Source organism: Pipistrellus kuhlii, unplaced genomic scaffold (assembly GCF_014108245.1).
Source record: "Pipistrellus kuhlii isolate mPipKuh1 unplaced genomic scaffold, mPipKuh1.p scaffold_m20_p_5, whole genome shotgun sequence".
Taxonomy (NCBI): Eukaryota; Metazoa; Chordata; class Mammalia; order Chiroptera; family Vespertilionidae; genus Pipistrellus; species Pipistrellus kuhlii.
Window position 1 is genome coordinate 37,639,940 of NW_023425551.1, and position 21,174 is coordinate 37,661,113.

Below are 21,174 nucleotides of genomic sequence, written 5' to 3' on the forward strand. Positions count from 1 at the left end.
TCAGGAAGAGATCTATTCTGCCCACTGTCTCCAGGTACCCTGTTTCCCCGAAAATAAGACAGTGTCTTATATTAATTTTTTCTCCCAAAGTTGCGCTAGGTCTTATTTTTAGGGGATGTCTTATCTTTCCATGCGCTAGGTCTTATTTTCTGAGGATGTCTTACTTTTGGGGAAACTCGGTAGTATTTCTCCTACGTTATTCTTGACCACTGAAACTCTTTCATTATACTAAGTTTTCAAGTAAATGATCCAAGCTACATAAAAAAGGAATAGTACAAATCAAAACAGTACAAACTATGTTAGTTTTTATTTGTAAAATATTTTAAAATCTATTTCATGATATTCCTTTGAGATCTATGCAAATTCAGTCTAAAGTTTTTTTCAGATTTTATGCCATATATTTGATTTCTAGTTTGTCCTCACTTACCAAAGATATTAAACATTATTCATTGGAAGCCACAAGTTAAGTGACCTACATTTGAGTTTTGGCTTTGCAAAAACGTGCCATAAATTTTGGGGTAAATTTTCTAGTCTTTCTAGGCTTTTCTCTCCTCTGGTAACAATTGAAAGTTCTGTTCTGGCAATTTGTACTGGAAAGACTCAATTTTTGGTCTTCAACATGTTTTAATCCTATATAATAAAAACTAATATGCTAAGTGTCTAGTCGTCCAGTCAGCCATTCAACCAATCAAAGTGTATTATGCTAATGATATGCTAAGGCCTCTCAACTGTTTGCTATGAACGCCAGGGGGCAGACAGTCAACTGGTCGACCAGTTACTATGACATGCACTGACCACCAGGGGGCAGATGCTCCAACCAGTAGGTTAGCTGCTGGGGTCTGGCCAATTGGGACTGAACGAGATGGGCTGGACATGCCCTGGAATCCTCCATGGTCTCTCCCCAACTGGCCAACCTCCCATGTCCCTTCCCAGCCTCGATCATGCACTGGGGAGGTCCCTTGGTTTGGCCTGTGCCCTCTTTCAATTCAGGATCTCTCAGGGGATATCAGAGAGCCAGTTTCGACCCAATCCCACAGGCCAGGCTGAGGGCCCCCACTGGTGCATGAATTCATGCCCCGGGCCTCTAGTAATAGTAATAATATTCATACATTTGCATACTACTTTATAGCTCACAAAGTGCTTTCAACATATATGATCTCTTTTAAATCTCTGCTGTGCCTGTGAGCTGAGCACTGTTCACAGAACTGAGTACAAGTTCAGAGGAGTTGTAACTAATCCAAGATCACAGAGTTCTGTTCATGGCAGAGCAGCATAGACAGGTCCTCCTACCCCACGTACAATTTTCTCTCTAGTGTATTCAGCTCCTTAAGGTGATGGGGAAATGGGAGCATGATGAGTTCCATTTTTTGTTAAATTATAAAGTAATGTGATATCACTTTTTAAAACGCACTGATTTAAAGTCAGAGAATTAGGTTTCATTGACAGTTCTAACACTGATTTGGGGGAAGTCCCTTAACCTGTCTGAGCCTCATTTTCCTCATCTGTAAAAAAGGAGTTTGGACTTCATGACTTTTGGGTTTATTTCTTGCTTAAATTTTTTATTTTCTTCTTGATGATTGTAACTGTTTCTAGATTAATATTATGATAGATCAGTATTAAAATGAAACTTTTATTGACTATAAGAGGTTTTAAAAAGCACGCTGAGAGATCTTATTCATGCTTTTTGGCCACTGGCATATTAAAAACCTTGAACTAACATTACTGACTGAATACCACTTTCCAATAAACTAGTTAACTTAAAATTTCACAAAGAGGTAAATTATGTTCACTGAGTTATGTAGGAAGTGCATGGAGTTGCATTTTCTGAGTGGTCTTGACTTGATAGAAAAACTAACTTGGGAACCAATGATAGAATACCTCCTTGTGAAGACATTTTTGGCCCTTTTGGCAGTGAGATGGATGATGGTATCTTTTTTCTCTGACATAGTATCTTATTGTCATGCATACACCCCGAAAGTTTCTAATTGGTAGACATTTCGTTTTAAACTTTAAAAAAGCATTTGAAAATAGTGAAAGGTTATGATGATGAGTGTTTCAAGATTAGAAACAAAGAAGAGTTTTGAACCTGCTCCTTCTTTGCCCGCCTCCCCATCTGAGTAGACCATTGTTACTTTTGAAGCTAACATAGAATGGATCATAACCAGCTTGCTGAGCTGGTGACTTTATGCACAATTAAGCTTTGTTTGGACTTACTTTATTTGTAATAGTGCTGTTAAGGCGTGGGATGCTATTCAGCTGCAAACAACATTCCATTTAATAACTAGGCATTAGTTCCCCCATTAAATCAGTGCCATCACTAACTGATAAGTATCGCCCTTTTCCATGGCCTCACTTGACTCTTCTGTCCAGCGAACAAAGCATGGCAGTGGCACAGACCTTGGGACAAGAACATTGGAAGAGAGGGAAGACTGAGCAATAAAGGCCCAAATTCCATCTAGTACAGAAATGGAACTTTGCCCTAGTCTTTTCTTTTCCTTAAATATAAACTTGCATACTTTATAAGCAGCACTTTAAGTGCCTTTAAGAACAAAAACTAAACAAGCACACTGAATAAAGTAACAGCACCAACTACTACATCTCTTAAACACCAGAGATGAAAATGGATGGAGGGTCATGCACCAAAAGATATACATGGAAATGTTCATAGCAGCATTATTTGTAACAATCGAAATTAAAAACAGCTCAGTGCCCATCAGAATAGATAAATAAATTATGGTCTATTTATACAATAGAAACTCAAGATGTTACCGCTGCACTCAATGACATAACTGTCACAAGACTAATGTTGAGAGAGAGAGAAGCCAGACTCAAGGGAGTGTATAGTGTATGAATCCATCTTTATAAAGGCAAGAACCTAGCAAAATTAATCTCTGATATTAAAAGTCAGGACAGTGGTTACCCTTGGGGAGGAGTAAAGGTTATACATGTAGGAGAGCACGTGGGAGGTTCTGAGTGTGAGAACTTTTTTTTTTTTTTGAGTGCTGAATACATTAAACCCATATTTTGGTCATTTTCTGAATATATTTTATACTTCAATGAAAAGTTTATTTGGAATTGTGTTAGAAATGAGAAACTGCTTTAGGTAGATTGGGTCTGGATGCCCTGAAGGCATCAACTTAATTAAGTCTCACCTACAATCATGAAAGGGTCAGTTTTATTTATTAACTATTTGTAATCCACTTTTGACTTAAGATTAGACTGAGATTATAGAAAAGGTGCAGTGAGAGGTTCATGTATACCACTCACCCAATTCTCCCTTATTCTTAACGTCTTCCATTATAATAGTGCATTTGTTACAACTAAGAAACCAACATTGGTACATACATTACTATTAGCTAAATTCCACTCTTTATTCCAGTTTCACTAGTTTTCCCACCAATTCCTTTTCATATTCCAGGATCCCATTAAAGTACCATGTTACATTTACTGATCCTGTCTCCTAAGTTTCCCTCTGGTCTAAGAATTTCTGTTTTCCTCCCCTTCCCTTCTTCATTAACTTGACAATTTGTTCTGGCATTTTGTAGGATACCTAGGTATTCTGATGTTATCTTAAGGTTAGATTGAGTTCGTGGGTTTTAAGGAAGAATATCACAGAGAGGAAGTGCCCTTCTTATCACACATCAGGATACATGTTATCAACTTGGCTTATCTCTAATACTGTTCCCTTTCTTCTGGCCTAGGTGCTGGCCGGGTTTCTCCACAATAAAGCTACTTTCCACTCCTCCATAGTCTTTGGAAGCAAGTCACTAAGTGCTGCCCTCACTCAAGGGAGGTTGACAATTAAGCTTCAATTCCTTTTTAAAAAAATATATTTTATTGATTTTTTACAGAGAGGAAGGAAGAGGGACAGAAAGTCAGAAACATCGATGTGAGAGGAACATCCACCAGCTGCCTCCTGAACACCCCCCACTGGGAATGTGCTGCAACCAAGGTACATGCCCCTGACTGGAATCAAACCCGGGACCCTTCAGTCCCCAGGCCAATGCTTTATCCAATGAGCCAAACCGGTTTCAGCTCCTTTTTTAAAATTTACTGTTTTGCATACAATTTATACTACACATCACATATCAGCTCAGTTCCTATATATAATTTATAAATAAATATCATTATTTTGCCTCTTTAGTTCTGTAGTTCAACATCTTGTCATTATGAAATGTTTTACTATCTTAACAGAAACCTTATAATAAGATAAATATTGCAAACTTTTTAAAAGGTGATATTATCTGGTATATATACTGAAAATTAATTTTTTAAAAAAGACTAAGGGAGACCGCGAGAGCTTCATCATCAGAGGTAATGACCACGGGCTTCTGAACGTTGGGAGGGAAGTGAGCCTGCAGGACTGATGTTTATACGGGGAGCAGACATTTGCATAACTTTGGGGAGGTGTAAAGGTTTACCTTTAGTAGAAAACATAACTTTGTTCTACTTTTCCTCTTAGGACTTATCACTTGCCATCTCTCTGCATCACCCGATCCACCCACCCTGGACTGAGGGAGCCCTCGCAGGCCTGCACTGCAGATGACAGTCCTGGGCGTGCCCTATAAATGGCCAGTTTCCTTCTTTCCAGCAACCACGGCCCACCCTGGAGGAACAGGACCCTTTACAGGACACGCCCAGGACTGGGAGCCTCCGCCCCAGCGAGAGCCCCGCCTCCCGCCTCGTGGCCCCGCCCCCGCCCCTTAGCCCCGCCCCCTCCGGCCTTCCGCGTCTTCCTTCCGGGTCGCGCGGGGCCGGGCCGCCGCGGTGGTGCCGCTGCGCGTGAGTTTGGGGCCGCCCTCGCGCCCGGGCCTCCCCGCGCCGCCAGGTCGCTGGCGAAGCCCAGGGCGCGCACTCTCCCGGACCCTGCAGGGTACGGCCCTTTCTTTCCTTCCCCCGCCTGCGGGTCTCCATGTCCTTCCTCCGGCGCTGGAGCTGGGCCTGGGCCTGGCCCGGGCGGAGCGCCGCGCTCCGGGCCCCTGGCTGCACCTCCGAGGTCCGGCCTTCCCCCCTCCCCTGCCGCCCACGCGCGCGGGCGGGGCGTGTTCGGGACCCTGAGCGCCGCCCGCGGCCTCGGGCGCTGCTGGTCTCGGGTTTGCCCCGCGGCTGGAGTGCCGCCCCGGGGTTCGGGCGGGCAGGGGTGTGGACAGCGGCATCTGTGGGCCCTGGGGACTCGGGCCCCGCCGGGAGGCCCTGCAGTCCCGGGCCCGCCGCCTGCGCGTCGGTACCCGCTGCTCCTGTCTGTGCTTCCTCGGTTTTCCTCTGGGTCCGAGGGGTGTTGCCTGGCCAAGCCCGTGTCTTTGCTCAGGACTGCACCCACGAGATGCCTGGCAGCAGCCCTGTTTCTGGTTAGGGGTGCCCTAGAGCGCAGAGACGATGGACGCCCACTGTGCTCCCTGCCAGCACGTTAGCAGGGGGAGCGGTGTTGGGTCTCCTTGACGGTTCCCCAGGTTCTCATGGCCACAGTGTCGGGGTGCATTCACCAGTTGACATGTCCACACACTTAGAAAGCCAAGACCGTGCAAACCCGTGGTCAGGTAGTTGCTGGCAGCGTCTGTGTCTGACTTTAAGCCTTGGAGGACTCATTTAACACCAGATGTGGGACCTTCCAGGACGCAAGCTGCCTTGGTTCCAGGATGCAAGCTGCCTTGACTGCTTTCTGGCTACACTCCTCTAGGTCTCTTAAGTTCAGATCATAGGCACATTTCCCCCCCCCCCCCCCCCCCTTAAAACTCACTTTATGCTTCTGTTGTCCGAATTGCATGTTGTATCTGTTGGTTGAGTAGAGGGAGATTACCGGATACATCTGCGCTCCTATAGTCCTTTATTAGGAACTAGAGGCCAGCTGCACAGTCTTAAAGGGGTGGGGTCTCTGGCCTGGCCAGCGGTCAGGGCCTATGGGGAAGGGGGCTGGGAGGTTGTCTGTCGCCCCCCCCCCCCCCCCCAATCAGGACCTGTTGTGGGGAGGATGTGGGAGGTTGGCTGTGGGAGTGCACTGACCCCCTAGGGGGCAGCTCCTGCATTGAGTGTCTTCCCCCTGGTGGTCAGTGTGCATCATAGCAACCGGTTGACCAGTCTTTGGTTGTTTGGTGGCTTAGTTTTTATATATATATTGTAGATACTTAGAAACTTAATGAAATCATAAAATAAATGTATACTTTTTTAAAAAGTCAAAAATATGTATAGAAATAGCCAAAGGAAAAAGTAAATACGTTGTGTGTCCACCAGCCAGTAGCCCCATTCCTTAGAGATTATTATCATTCATTTGTTCTTCTCCCAGACATTAGAAATAAATGTATATGTCTACATGTTTCATAAATGGCAGTGTAGCTATATATAATTATCTATAATTCCAGTTAGTAACAATTGATGAGAATCTATGTTACTGCATATAACATCCCTTTTAAACTTAGTTTTTGGTATTTCACTGTAGGAAAACCCCCAAAACCTTAATATATAACCAATCCCCCTTATTGATATTTAGCCAATTCCAAATTTATTTCTATTGCAAACAAAACTACAGAGATCATTTTTGTATGTATCAATACATATGCACATTTGTTTATTTCTTTAGTATAAGTATTTAGATGTGGGATTGCTGGGTCAAAGGCTATTTTTTTAATGTTGATAGGTTGTTCCATGTTGCTCTTCAGAAAGATATAAGAGCAAATTTACACAATTTATGAGAACAGTGCTGCTGCCATATCATTGCCAAGAATGGTCAAAGCTGAGATTTTACCCTACATGCTAGTTAACAATCTCATGGATGCTGGAAGAAGACATGAGATTCCTGGGTCAGAGGCAAAACACAAATAAAAGTAGTCAGAGATCATCATTTTCTTGTGCTGCTTCCTTGAGCCCTAATTTATTCTGGGGGATGTGATGAGGGCCAGATGATTCTAGCATGTGCAGTAGATGAGGAGGAGAGGAACCCTGTGCTTAGGGAATCTGAATCTTTCATAATAGGCTGCAAGTAAACCTGCCTAACCTTTGTCCTAGGTCGAGACATTTTCTTTATTTTGCCAGACTAGAGTCCCTGTGCATAAAATTCATGCATGAAGGGGGGGCGGGTTCCTCAGCCTGGCCTTCACCCTCTCCAATCTGGATCAGCTGCCCGCTGCACACCGCCCACTGGGGATGTGCCCACAACCAAGGTACATGCCCTTGACCGAAATTGAACCTGGGACCCTTGAGTCCGCAGGCCGACACTCTATCCACTGAACCAAACCAGTTTTGCCATTCTTATTATTTTCTCAAAACTGACAAACCAGAAAGCAAAATGTGTTTGTCTCCTACAGTGAGTATGAATTTGATTGAATCCATCTTATAGATTACTATATATAGTTATTTGTTCTTAGTGGATTCTAATCTTATGAAATATAAAATGTCTTTTTTTTTTTTTTACCCTATTTATGATTTTTGCCTTGGATTCTACATTGTCTGAGATTACTGTTGCCATCTGTGTCAGTTTTGTGTAAACCAGATAGATCTTTATTGCCCATATGTTGATTTTCAATCTTTCTATATCATTTTGCTTTACTTGCCTCTCTTACACACCAAACATCATACAGCTGGACTTTCATTATCCTTTTAATCGTCACTCCTCCCAATTTGAAAGTATGCCTTTCATTATTTATTTGCATTATTAAAAAAAAATCTGTTTTTAAAAAGATGATTATAGATTCACACGCAGTAATAAGAAATGATACAGAGAGATCCTGTGTAGACTTCATCCATTTTCCTCCAATGGTAACATCTTGCATAAAACTATAGCATATTATACCTAGGAAATTGACGGTGATAGAATTGACAGAACCATACTCAGATTTCATCAGTTTTATATGCCTACGTGCGTTTAGTTCTCTGCAGTTTTATGTAGATCTTGTGACTATAACCAAAACCAAAATACAGAACCATTCTATCACAAGGATCCCTTGGGTGAAAGGGTTTATCTTTTAATAGGAAATTTTAACTACCTCATATTTTTTTCTCCCCTGTAAGCTTTCAAATCTAGAACCATGTATAATTGACTTTCTGTTACTCTCACACTTCCACGTAATAAGGTGAAACCTTCACTCCTTGGCTTCCCCCTTTCTTGGCTCTGTTGATTTTATTTCCATTGTACATTACTTGTCTTCTGCTTTTCCTCTAACCATCGTTTTCAACTTTACCATTACTGTTGCAGTAATGATTTAGATTTAACTGTAAGGTCACTGGCTACTTTTTATATTCTATGTTCCCCTTTTAAAATTATTTATTATTCATTTTAATTTCCTTGTTGACTAGTATACTTTGTTTTTATCCTCACCCAAGGTTATGTGTGTGTTTTTTAAATTGACATTAGAGAGAGAGAGGAAGGGGGAGAGAAACAGACAGACAGACATTGATGTGCAAAACATGGATCAGTTGTCTCCCATAGGTGCCCCAACCAGGGATTGAACCCGTAACCTTTTTGGTATGTGGATGATGCTTCAACCAACTGAGCCGCACAGCCAGGGCTTGGGTGATGTTTTTAAGAAGAGTTATGGGAAGTTTATTTGCGTGTCCAGAAACATTTTTATTTTGTTGTTTGTTTTTAATGGGAATAAGAGTTTTAGTCTGTTTTAATCCTTTAGACTTTCTATAGTATTACATGATCCTCTGGCATTTTATTGAATTTTTGTCAGAGTCAGTCTCTTCTTGAATTTATTTTTGGTAGATATTTGATTTCTTGCCTCTGTGTTCTAGGTCACTTATCTTTCTTTTTCATTTTAACATTCAGTTTATTTGGCCATTACGTCTTTAATTTCTAAGAACTTTTTAATTGTGTTTTTTAAATTAGCTTGTTGTTATTTATGGATCCTATACTCTGTTGATTCCCACTAAAGAAAATAGTTATTTTAAAACGATTTTCCTATTTTTTGCTTTAACTTTTATTAGAGACCATTTGCACTAATTGCCCAACTTGTTCCTCCTGTCTTTTAAGATGGGTAATTCTACTCTTCTTTATTAGTGCAGATTTATGTTGGCTGATGTGGTCCTGCTCAGGAATCTCTCTCAAGTTGTAAAAGTCACTATTCTCTTTTCCAGACAGGTCGTTCCCTAAGACCAGATGACTGGTTGAGGCTCTGTGCTCAGGCAGGACATAGAAATTGGTAGATATCTTTCAGAGTGTATTGGTCAAGAACAGACTAATAACATAGGGCACCCATAACAAGCCAGGACCAGGATATCAAATCTCCAGCTTGACATGATTTGGTCCAAAACAAAGATGGAAGAAAAAAGCATACAGAATAGTTCCATGCCCTAAGAATTCCTTTGTGTGGCTTCTTTTCAGTTATTGTAGTCAGCCCAGTCTTTTCTCATGACTTCCTGCCAACCACTGATCTGATTGTCTTCTCTGTAGCTTTGGCTTTTCCAAAGTATCCTGAAAATGAAATTGAAGGAAGGGAGAGGGAAAGAGAGTTAGAAACATCAATGATGAGAGAGAATCATTGATTGGCTGCCTTCACCACATCCCCCAATGGGGATCAAGCCAGGCATGTGCCCTTGACAGGAATCGAACCTGGGACCCATCAGTCCACTGAGCCAAACCAGCCAGGGCTGTTTAAAAAATGTTTTGACTTTCATTCTTTTTTCTTGCTACTAAAGATTATTATATTAATATTCTTGCCAGCTTTGAAAAGGCCCCTGCAATATTTCATAAATTTATATATGATTGTTAAAGTCTAGAAAAGAGAGAAAACATTTTGCAAAGCTAACCACTATTAATTTCTAGTTTAAATTAATTCTAAATCTTATCTCCTATTTCTGACAAGTCCATTGCTAGTTTGACTTACCACTTCTTAAAGCCTTGCCATTTGTTCATTAACTCATCAGAAGTTTTCAAGTGCCCAAACTGTGTCCCAATACTCTGTGTATACTCCTGAAAGAGAGGTGCTGTTTGCCTCTTTGGTTTTCAAGCTTTTTAGAGAGAGGTGCTGTTTGTCTCTGTATTTCAAGCTTTTCCTCGGCCCTTGTGTTGTTTTTTCCACATGTGCCCTGCCTCCTGCTTTACTCGCCTGGATTTCTGGGAACTTTAAAGCTGGATCGGAGGCTGTATTCTCCTTTATTATCCACCTGATTCAGTTAAGAACTCTACCTATTTATCCTATATTGGGGACTTGTGATTAAAAACTATAACCCCAGTAAAAATATTTTGACTAAAGGAGAATTTGCTTAGAGGAAGAGAGGCGCATAAAGTCATAATATTCCATCCCAGAAGTCTCCTTACTGACCTTGTTACATTCTCTTATACAGCATATTGGAATGTAAAGGAAAAGGAAAATGCTTTTACTAATAACAATATCAACTTGTCTTTTCATCCTTGCTTGAACTGCCTTTCTTGAACTGTTTTTCTCTATCATTCTTAGGTTATTTCCTTTTTTGAGAATTTTTTTTTCAGTCATAATTTTTCTGGTTCTCCATAATCACCCTATGGTCTTAACACAGATTTGGAGTCTTAAAAAACAACATTGTATTTGAGAAAATAACTTTTACCTCTCCAGTCACCTCTTTCATGAATCTTTCTTAATTTCAATCAGAGCTTCTTTGTGATCAAGGTCAAGTCTTTTACATATTCAGGGGCTGGTTTTATACTAAGAGAAGTTAATACTATTTTTTTTTAACCTTCTCTTTGAACAATATGTGTATACTATTCCTTATTGGATGGCTTCAATGAAAGTCGTACATTTGATTTTCACCTATTGTGCTTTGTCAAATAAAAAAAACAAAGCACAATAGATGAGAATCAAATGTATGACTTTTTTTTATATCAAAAACTTTTTTGCTTCATTTTTGGTATACATGTGCTTTATCTTGAAGAGTCACTGTCTTCTGCCATCTACTCTGCCAGTCTTACACACACACACACGCACGCACATGCACAAAACAAACACACACACACACACACACACACACACACAAAACAAAACCCCAGAACAAATGTTTATTGATATGTACTAGGCCCTAAGGGTATAGTTATAATTAAGACACATTCTCTGAACATGAGGAATTTATTGTTTGCCAGGGTAGAAAATTATCTCAGCATATAGGGAATGATACATTACGTGCAAGAGCAAAGAAAATGTAGGTGATAGATAAGGTCTAAACCTGACTAAAGGATGGATAAGAGGGTGCCAAGCTGAGGAAGAGCAAGGGTGTTTGTTCCAGGGGAACCCAGCCTTAGTGGCAAAGCCTGAGTGCAGTCTGGGGGTTGAAGCAAATGTGGGAGAAGACTGGTGCCAGGTAGGTCGAATGTTTCAGTGTATCATTTTATCAGAAAGACAGCCTTCCTTTAGTGGTACCTTAATACACTTGAGAATGAGGAAGAAGACCCAAGAGGAGACTGAGAAGCAGTTATTTGAGCGATGGGAGGAGATACAAGAGCATGTGGTGCCATAGAAACCCAGAGAGGGGGCAGGCCTGCAAAGAGGGCTGGTTATGAGTGTCAACTCTGCACCAAGTTCACCCATAATCCACTCTTCTTAATCACTTCCTCCATTTGCCCGTGTCTTGATTTCTAGACTCAACCAGGAAAGTCCTTTCCTCAAAAGTGTCTCTTGATCAGTTTCAGCAGTACACAGAAACAACAATTAAGATTGGCCTGTTTTCTTGATTTGGTACCATATTATACACTCTTAACTTTTGGTACTACTATGCTACAAAGCTGCCTAAATGCTCTTTTTATCTCTCACGTCATTGACATGTCTCTGTGGGATATTTTGCAAGTGAGTATTGTGTTACGAGTGCCTTCAATATATGACACTGCCTTATTGCCTCCTGTCCTTTTTATCTTTTTTCTGTGCCTTCACTTTAAGTCGAGAATACTCTTGAGTGTTCAATTTGTTTTCCAGGTTCCTTTATCACACTATGAACCTAGCCTTTGTGTGGCCCTGGCTCAGTCAAGTTCATTCCCATTGCCTCCTTTTGCGTATTTCATGAAAGTCCTTTTCCTTCCTCCCTTTTCCCCTACTGAAGTACAAGCCTTCTTCTCTGCAGTTTCTGCCATCCTGTTTCTCTCCGCCTCATCGACTCCCCCTCTCACTTCAAATCTCAGTGGTAAACATATGTTCTCCCTTGTCTGTACCGCTTAATTTCTCTTTCCCACTGTTACTGCTTTCTCTGTAATGGTATTATTTAACTTTGGTAAGCAGTTTATAATATGAAAGACGTAGTTGAAAATAAAGCATTATAATAAAATCATGTCCTATAAAGCAAGTTGTTTCCCAAGTAGTATGAAAGTCTCAGGATACAAGGTAAATGGCTTTTGTTTTGTATTCCTTGATTATGTTGAGTATAAAAGTTCATTGTGTTGACGAGAATTCTCACTTCATAACCATTGCAGATAAATGATTGAATTAAACAAGTAATAAAATAAAGGTTAGCCTATTTTTAATTCAGACTTTTTGTTAAATGGAAAATGTTATTTTTATATGTTGCAAGAGTCTTTAAAGAAGCATTTTGAATAAACTGAAAAGAAAATGTTTTCCAAAGATATATATTTTATAAGTGTCCTTTTGGAAAAATTTAGTGTACGAGACTAATTTTTACCAGGTGGAAAAAATAATTTTGTTTTTAAATCCCATTCTTTTAACAAAATAGTTATTCTATCTTGTTCATTGGTTTATTGCTCATTAGGATATACATTGGTTATCACAAATCACCTCCACTCCTTGGCAAAGGTCCAAACAGTACATGGACAGTTTGGACTTCTGCGTTGGTTGCTGCTGTCCACAGGTGTCCCGAGACTATGACTCTATCCCCCTTTTCAGCTTCATTTCCCAGGGAATGAAGTTATCCTCTCTCTTATGGTCTTCTCTACCACCAAAACACTTTTATGTGTGATCTTAGTTGATAGAGTTTAGTATCAGTGAAAGGTGTTAATAACAATGAGTTTGCACATTTTTTTCTATATCTAGTTTATTTTTAAAAACAGATTTTTAATTTTATTTTTTGAATAGTTGCTGTTTGCTTTTTCATTTTTTTTGGTTATTTTTAGCTTTATCTCAAAAAATTAACTCTAAAGATTATTTATTGTTGGGAAAAAAATAAAGCATCCATTTACATTTCTCTTGTACACTGAATATATTTGAACATGTAATATTGTTTGTAACTCACTTTTATATATGTTGCCTCAATATGAAATTTTATTTAACAGCCTAAAAATGACATTGCACATATGACACTTGCTACTTTTACTAGTATCCCTTCTCTGTAGTGTTAAAAGCTAGCTGGGAAACAGTTTGTGGTTTGTATGTCAAATAGAATTTGACTTTCACAATTTGTCTCAATTTTTTCGTCAAGAATATGAACATGAATGATATCTAATTTGCAGATGTTTCTTTGGTTTTATAGAACTTTTTTTTTTTTTTTGATAAATGCTGTTTTATAAAGAGAGTGAAAAGAGCTTGGGTGAGCAATTTACAGGCTGTGGAGTGAGCAGTGATGTCCAAAGATTATACAGTCAAATGCAACCCCATCCACCTTGGCAAGTGGTATTTCCTTCTCTTGAAGATTTCTAGGGATAAAGCATCTAGTTTCCCAAATTAGTTGGCCAGTTTATTGAGTTGGATACTTATACATTGTTGTTTATTTCCTAAATTTCATTTTTATAATTTAAATTTATTTAATTACTTTTTTTTCCTTTAAGAAAGAGAGTGACTAAGTAACTTCTTTGGAAAATTATTTCTCTTAATTTACCTGGGGGCTTATTTTAAAATAAAATATACATGGTAAAAGAAAGAGCTGTGTCATTTCACATTTTGGTGTAAAAGATTTAATATTTGTGCAGTTGTAAGTTTTTTGTTTTTGTTTTTTTTTACTTGACAGATTTTTACTTGTGGTAGGCGAGATGTTTGCATAAGCAAGTGATCTGCTATGTAATTATTTTTCCCCACATTTATAACATGATCTGTTCTTCAGCACTGAAATCTTTAGAAAGGGTTTAACTTCTGTCCTATGTTGTGGAAGCATCCCTGCGAAGATGGTTCCCATCTGCCCCTAACAGGCCCTGAAGTATTACCGGCTCAGGACTACTTCTTTGTAAAGTTTTTGACTTGGAGATGGAGTATGCACTCTAAACCATGAAGGAAGTATGAACGTAGTTTCACTCTGTGTGCATAGTACATGCCTAATAAGGGTCTGATTTTACGCTGGTGACTTTCCCCCATTGCCTAGGTTGATATTACATCTTGGGCTTCCTGGCCAGTGAGCTAAGTTTTCATATTCCTGGTTTCATGGATAGGGTGATCTTTGCTGAGTTTTGGCTTTCCGAATGGCATCTGTGGCACCTTAAAACCACGAAGGCCTGTAACTGGTGCCACGAGTCATATTAGCTTCAGCTCCTGCTCTCTGACTTTGATTTCTTCTGTTTCTCACAACTGTGGATTTTCCTAACTTGTTTCAAACTCAGTTATTTATTGACTGTTTTACTTGTTACATTTTTTCAAGCATTTCACTGGGTTTGGGTCTGGCTGGGATTGAGAAATAGAAGGATGCTGTTAGGTAATTTTTAATTATTTTAGACATACCGTAAATTTTTTGTGTGCTTATTACCTTTCCTGACAACAAGTCAGATACTTTGTTTTTACTATGTGTTGAGTACTTTGAGAACTGAAGATTTTTGGCTAGATTCCCTCCAATAAATTTAGTTCTATGTAGACCCTTGTGGAGTTAGGTTATATATCTGATACAAAGATGATACCAGCAGATAGCAGAAAATAAGCCTACTTATGTGTTTTATAAATTATGATGTTTTATAATCTTAGCGCTAAAATTTTAAAAGGCTAGCACATTGTTCTACTAAAGAGATATTAGTATATTCCTCTTCTTTTACTTAGGAGAAGTTAAGCTCCAGACCAGGGGTCCTCAAACTTTTTAAAGTGGGGGCCAGATCACGGTCCCTCAGAGAGCTGGAGGGCCAGACTCTATGAACTACTAATTCCTACTGTAACACCTCGGCTGTGCTCACTGCCCAAAAAACCTGGCGGGCCGGATCAGACTCCTCTGCGGGCCGCATGTGGCCCGCGGGCCGTAGTTTGAAGACGCCTGCTCCAGACTTTCCAGATACAAAAATAAACATGTTTGATTTCCTTATTTGTGTAGATAAGAAGTTAACTACTCAGTATGGACAGGGTCAGGCCTTGGCTGTGAGGCTGGTAGGCTGGCCAGGAATAACGGCAGATATGCAGAGAGCTCAGACTTCTTCTAACTGGGGGCCTAGTGATTGTTAAAAATTGCAAGCTAGTCGAATTTTAAAAAACACTATCTGGTCCCAACAAAATGTCTGTTGGTATAGTTTGGCTTATAAGCTCTGGGTTTGCAATATCTATTTAGAAAGGATTCATTATTATGTTTTTATACATTCTTCCATAAAATTAACAAGATATATTAGTTATTCGTAATAGTCCACAAATTCAGAAAAGTGTGACCTATTCAGTTTGAAAGTTCAATGATATATATTTTGGGATAGTTGACTTCCTAAGTTGAAAATTAAAATATTTTTTAAAATTCTTATTTAACAGGTAAAAGAATGTCACATGTCAACATTTGTACCTGAAGTCAATGTGCCATTTTCAGGCTGCATGGATGAATGCCAACTTTTGCATATCCTATGACCTTTCTATCTGGGGGTGAGTGATTTCTAAGAGTGGCTGGCAACAAGCCAGATGCCAGCCAGCTGTAGACCGCCCTAACAAATAATGCTAAGAGCTATAAATTAAACACTGTCTGGTGATCTGTGATGTGTAAGGCAGTTAATTTAGTTGGTCTGGATTAACTGTCAGCTCCAGAAAACTATATTCCCATAATGTGAGATCCATAACTAGATATTAACTGTCAGCTCCAGAAAACTATATTCCCATAATAATTAACAATAGGGAATCACTTGTTAAAAAAATGAAATTAAAAATGTCTAAGATTTTTTTGGACTTATAGCAATATTTTAGTACTTTGCCATATACTTTAAATAATTAATTTTTAAAGTTTAAACTCAGTATTTCTTGAAGGATAGTTATAATTTTGTATAAAATGGGAGTTTTGAGGTAATACATCTTTCATTGTTTTATAATATTAGTTTTGTTTCTCATATAGCATAAAATTGTATCCATTTCAATATTGGATTTCTTAAAAATACATTAGATAGATTATACTAAAGATTCAATGAGCCGGAACTGGTTTGGCTCAGCGGATAGAGCGTCGGCCTGCGGACTGAAAGGTCCTGGGTTCTATTCCAGGCAAGGGCATGTGCCTTGGTTGCGGGCACATCCCCGGTGGAGGGTGTGCAGGAGGCAGCTGATCGATGATTCTCTCTCATCGATGTTTCTAACTCTCTATCTCTCTCTTTCCTCTCTGTGAAAAATCAATAAAATATATTTATAAAAAAAAATAAAAGATTCAATGAAGTTTACAATGAGGTTTTTTTTTTTTCAGTTTCATTCTCGGAAATTACATTGGGTAAAAAGTATACAATGAAGTTTTTTTTTTTTTTTTCAGTTTCATTCTCGGAAATTACATTGGGTAAAAAGTATACTTATTCATTTTTATGCATTTTTATGCTTATTTAAATTATTTTACTTTATCAAGCCATTCAATTTTTTTTAGAACATCCTTCAGAGAGTTTATGCATCTTATGGAAGACACCTGACCTTTTGAAGCTTCATAATTCACATCTGCATGTCACCAGTCTTCCCCATGTTAACAGTTCTGACCATGTTTTATTACCTATGCCTGCGGCGCCGAGCCAGGACAGCTGCGAGGGGAGAGATGATGAACAGCCATAGAGCCATAGAATCAAACAGCCGGACTTCCCCTCTGAATGCAGAGGTGGTCCAGTATGCCAAAGAAGTGGTGGATTTCAGCTCCCATTATGGAAGTGAGAATAGTATGTCCTATACCATGTTGAACTTGGCAGGTGTCCCAAATGTTTTCCCGAATTCTGGTGACTTCACTCAGACAGCTGTGTTTCGAACTTACGGAACATGGTGGGATCAGTGTCCCAGTGCTTCCTTGCCATTCAAGAGGACACCGCCTAATTTTCAGAGCCAAGACTTCGTGGAACTTACTTTTGAACAACAGGTGTATCCTACAGCTGTTCATGTTCTGGAAACCTATCATCCTGGAGCGGTCATTAGAATCCTAGCTTGCTCTGCGAATCCCTATTCCCCCAGTCCACCGGCTGAAGTAAGGTAGGACTCATTTTGTAATGATCATGTCATATGGCTGAAAGGTATTGGTTGTTTTAATGCTGCAGGGCTTGTTTTATTGGAAGCGTTCTCCTACGTAATTTAATCAAATTTGATTTTTAAAATGCTCCTTAGTTTTCTGATGGGAAAAGAAAGATCACATGTATGAAGATTTACTGCATTCTTCATACCCTTAACGCCTCACATCATAATATTAAGAGATTGTGGAATTGGTGTGTCACAGAATTTACTATTTACATAATTAATTTGCATAGCAGTGCCTCTTTATTTCTCTCTTGTTTTGGTAGTTCAACCTGCTGGTTTTTTAATATGTAATTATTTGACTAGTATATTCACATGTTTCATTAACGTAAAAAAATGCATAATTTTAAATAGTACCCTGTTCTCCATGAGCCTAGGACTCATCTCTCCCTCCTGAAAAAATACAAAAAATTCCACTTTTATTCACTTCTTTGCATTTTTCCAGAATTTATTTATTTAAGTATAAGCAAATACAAATATAGTCTTAATTCTCTTTATACACAAAAATAAGCACACTGTTCATATTGTTTTGTACGTTGTTTCATTTAGTAGTACATATCGGATCTTTTCATAGAAGTGCAAAGAGTGCTTACTCATTCTTTTCTACAGTTGCAAGTAATGCACAATGTATGTGTACCCCACCTTGTTAACTATTCCCTAATGATGAGTACTCAGTTGTTTCCATACTTTTGCTTTTATAAACTTTAGGACAGTATATAACCTTGTCATGAGTCACTTCACATGACTGCACATGTGTGATAAATTGTCAGGATTGCTGGGCCAAGTTTCTTGCATTTGTAATTTTAATATATAGTGTCAACTCTACCTCCAAAGAGACTCTACCTATTTATATTTCCAGTAGCAATTTATGTGCATACATGTTTTGTCAAAGCCCCACCTACAGAGTGTGTTAATACATTTTAATATTTTTGTCCATTTTGGTAAGTAAAAAATGTCTCATGTTAATTTTAAGTTAAAGTTATTATCTGAGATTGAATATCTTCTCATGTTTAAGAATCGCTAATATTTCCTTTTCCTTGAGTGATCCGATTATATTATTTGCCCATTTTTCTATTATTTGTTGATATTATCACTTTTTAGATCTTTATATCACTTTATTAATTTATTCATTAAATATTTGTGTGTCTACCATGTATTAAGCATTATGCTAGTTATTAGGGGTACAACAAAGAACCAAATAGAAAAATCCCTGCCCTTGAGTTTATTCTAGCCCCAAAGAAGTTTGTTGGCACCAGTTAAATTGTAGGACCCCAGGTGCCAGTGGAGAAGCAGTGGGGGCAGGGGGGCAGCTGCCACCTGACATACTGCTTCTTTGACTTCCCCATCCCCTCAACTCCGAGGAACAGTTCCCAGACACCCAGGAAACAAATGCAGAGCACAGCTCAACTCAGGCTGGTATGGTCTTTATTGTTCTTTTCAGAACTGCCTTCATAATTCATGGTGAACAATATTATTAATGATTCAAATTATTTTTTTAAATCTTTGTTATTGAAAGAATTACATATGTCCCCTATTTTTCTTCTTGACCCCTTCTAATTTACCTTTACCCCCCACCCTAGACCTTCACCACACTGTTGTCTGTGTCCATGGGTTAAACATACAAGCATACAAGTTCTTTGGTTGGTCTCTTCCCACATATCCACCCACCCCTCTGAGATTTTCCTCGGAGATTTGACAGTCTCAATCAAATTATTTTAAACACAAAAAACAGCATCTTTTAATATATAGGTATGTTTTTTTTTTTTCTGAGAGAAAATAAAAGTACTTTGGGCATAATCCTTTCTTATATGAAAATTGGTTTTTTGGACTCTGTCATTCTTTGCCTCTTTCCTACAAAGTTATCTACCTTTTTCTTAAAATACTAACCAAATTTAGAAATAAAAATCTATGAAACATGTAATGTCTTTCCTCAAATCTATATGCTCTTGGTTCCTAGCTGAGAGCTCTAATGTGTGATAGTGACTAAAGTGACAGCTTTATTTACAGTGATATCTAATGCACTTAACTAATTTTTAGCTTTATTCTACAGAAAATACCATTCCATTTTAGGAGAGAAAGAATCTAACCAACATTTGTTATTGCAGAATAGAAAGGGGTCTTTTTAATTTTCCTGATTATGAAATCAATAGATGTTTCATTGTTTAAAAAGCTTGTTAGGAAATACAAAAAGAAAAGAAAAGAAAAGAAAAAAAAAAAAAAAGAAAAGAAAAAGAGAGAGGGAGAGAGAGAGAGAGAGAGAGAGAGAGAGAGAGAGAGAGAGAGAGAGAGAGAGAAGAAAATATATAGGTGAAAAAACACTTCACTATCTTCTGCCTGGATTCGGTAACTGTTCTCAGTTTGGTGAATTTTTTTTGGACAGTCAGAAACATTGCTTGCTCTGCCAGTTCAGTCTGAGAACAAAGCAGAGAGCCAGACAAATATGGCTTGTGTTCTTTTTAGTCTACAGACCAACATGGAAGAGGATCCTGAGATTATAAAGAACATGTGTTGGTGGAAGGAAAGTTTTGGGCTCAGGAAAGTTTTCACCGCAGAAGTGACTTTGAGACTGTGGGTTGAGGAGGCTTTAGTTTGGATGGGGACGGTGGAGAGAGAAGAGCACATGCAAAGGTGAAATCATGAGCTGATCTCTTGGGGTTGGAAGCAGTGAGAAGCCCAGAGTGTAGGAAATGAACTATTCAAGGGCCACAAGCATGGGAGTGCCATTCTTAAGCTCGAGTCGTGACTTCCAGACTTTGGGATGTCATAGAGCTTGGGTCCAGTTTCCCAGAAGCAGACGTTGAGAAGATTATTCCTATGCAAGTGATTTGTTATGGAAATCCTCTTGGAGAGACCAGTATGGGAGTGGGAAAAGTGCTTTGGGGAGGGGAAGAAATCAGGCAAGGATGCAGTTTCATGCGTGCAGTCCCAGTAAGCCTGGAGGCAAAGTTGCTAGAGAGATGAGCTCTCACACTGCTGAACCTGTCTGCTGTCAGCCATAGGCCATGGGAATGGAAATCTTTCAGGCACAGACCTGGTTGAAGAGCCTCCCCCAGTCAGTTCTCTGAAGGCTGGAGGTGGAAGCCCTTAGTTGAAGCAAGCAGAGCACAGGTAGGAAAAGTCACTATGAGAGTGAACCAAATAGTAATGATAATAAAAATTAGAGAACTAATACAGGGTTGTCAGATTATTTACTTAGCTAAATAAACACAAACAATTAAAAAGACAAACAAATGAAATACCAAAATAATTTATAATCACCATCATCTCATAGTAAAACCTCAGTTTATATTGAGAAATGAGCACAATTAGAATATTGAAAAAAGAACAGTTGGCAATTTTACATGTATATATGTGCATGTATATATACATATATATATAATCTTTATTTTTTACATTTAGCCATGGAAACCTCCATCACACACTATTGTATGGGAATTGCTGGACTTTACTGCCTATTATTAATTGAGCACCTGGTTTTATGCCAACCTTAGGAGGTAGTAACTGAGAGTGTGAATTGGAGTAGCTCAGGAGTTTGTTTACAGAAAATGGACTTGTAGTCCCAAGACATTAAGAATTTAAAAGCAGCCTTCCCCCATTTCATCCAGTTGCAATTCTTTGTTCAAAGAGTAAAGTAGAAAAGTTAGTCAATAAGGTCTCAAAGTCTTCTGACTTCTTGCCTAGTGCCCTATTAGAGGGAAAGAAAATAAGGTAGTGTAGAGTGTCCTGGTCCTGAGGATAACATCTTAATGGGCGCTGGTGTAAGAGGCAGAAAATAGGCTAGCACAGGGTTACATACTGGAAGAGAGATACAGGGGAATAAAATGACTAATTGAGGTCAGTAAAAAACTGATGGGAATAAAGTTATTTGAGGATAAAATTTAGTGGTATGGATCTCTTCTGGGTGTTTTTTCTTTGTTTTTGTTTTTAGTAT

The 21,174-nt window shown here is 38.9% G+C and overlaps 1 protein-coding gene across 5 annotated transcripts in view; it reads left to right on the plus strand.

Annotated features, from left to right (window-relative positions):
- Positions 1-4,726: 4,726 nt before the first annotated feature.
- Positions 4,727-21,174, plus strand: part of FBXL4 (F-box and leucine rich repeat protein 4) — a 44,938-nt gene continuing 28,490 nt past the window's right edge. For 4 of the 5 annotated variants that reach the window (XM_036414140.2, XM_036414144.2, XM_036414142.2 and 1 more), the window contains exons 1-3: positions 4,727-4,873; positions 15,543-15,650; positions 16,621-17,204. In XM_036414140.2, the coding sequence (XP_036270033.1) occupies positions 16,693-17,204 (512 nt within the window). In that variant the 5' untranslated portion in view covers positions 4,727-4,873; positions 15,543-15,650; positions 16,621-16,692. Of the gene's footprint in view, positions 4,874-11,997; positions 12,079-15,542; positions 15,651-16,620; positions 17,205-21,174 lie in introns of all 5 variants that reach the window. The other variant, XM_045572582.1, reaches the window with a different exon arrangement.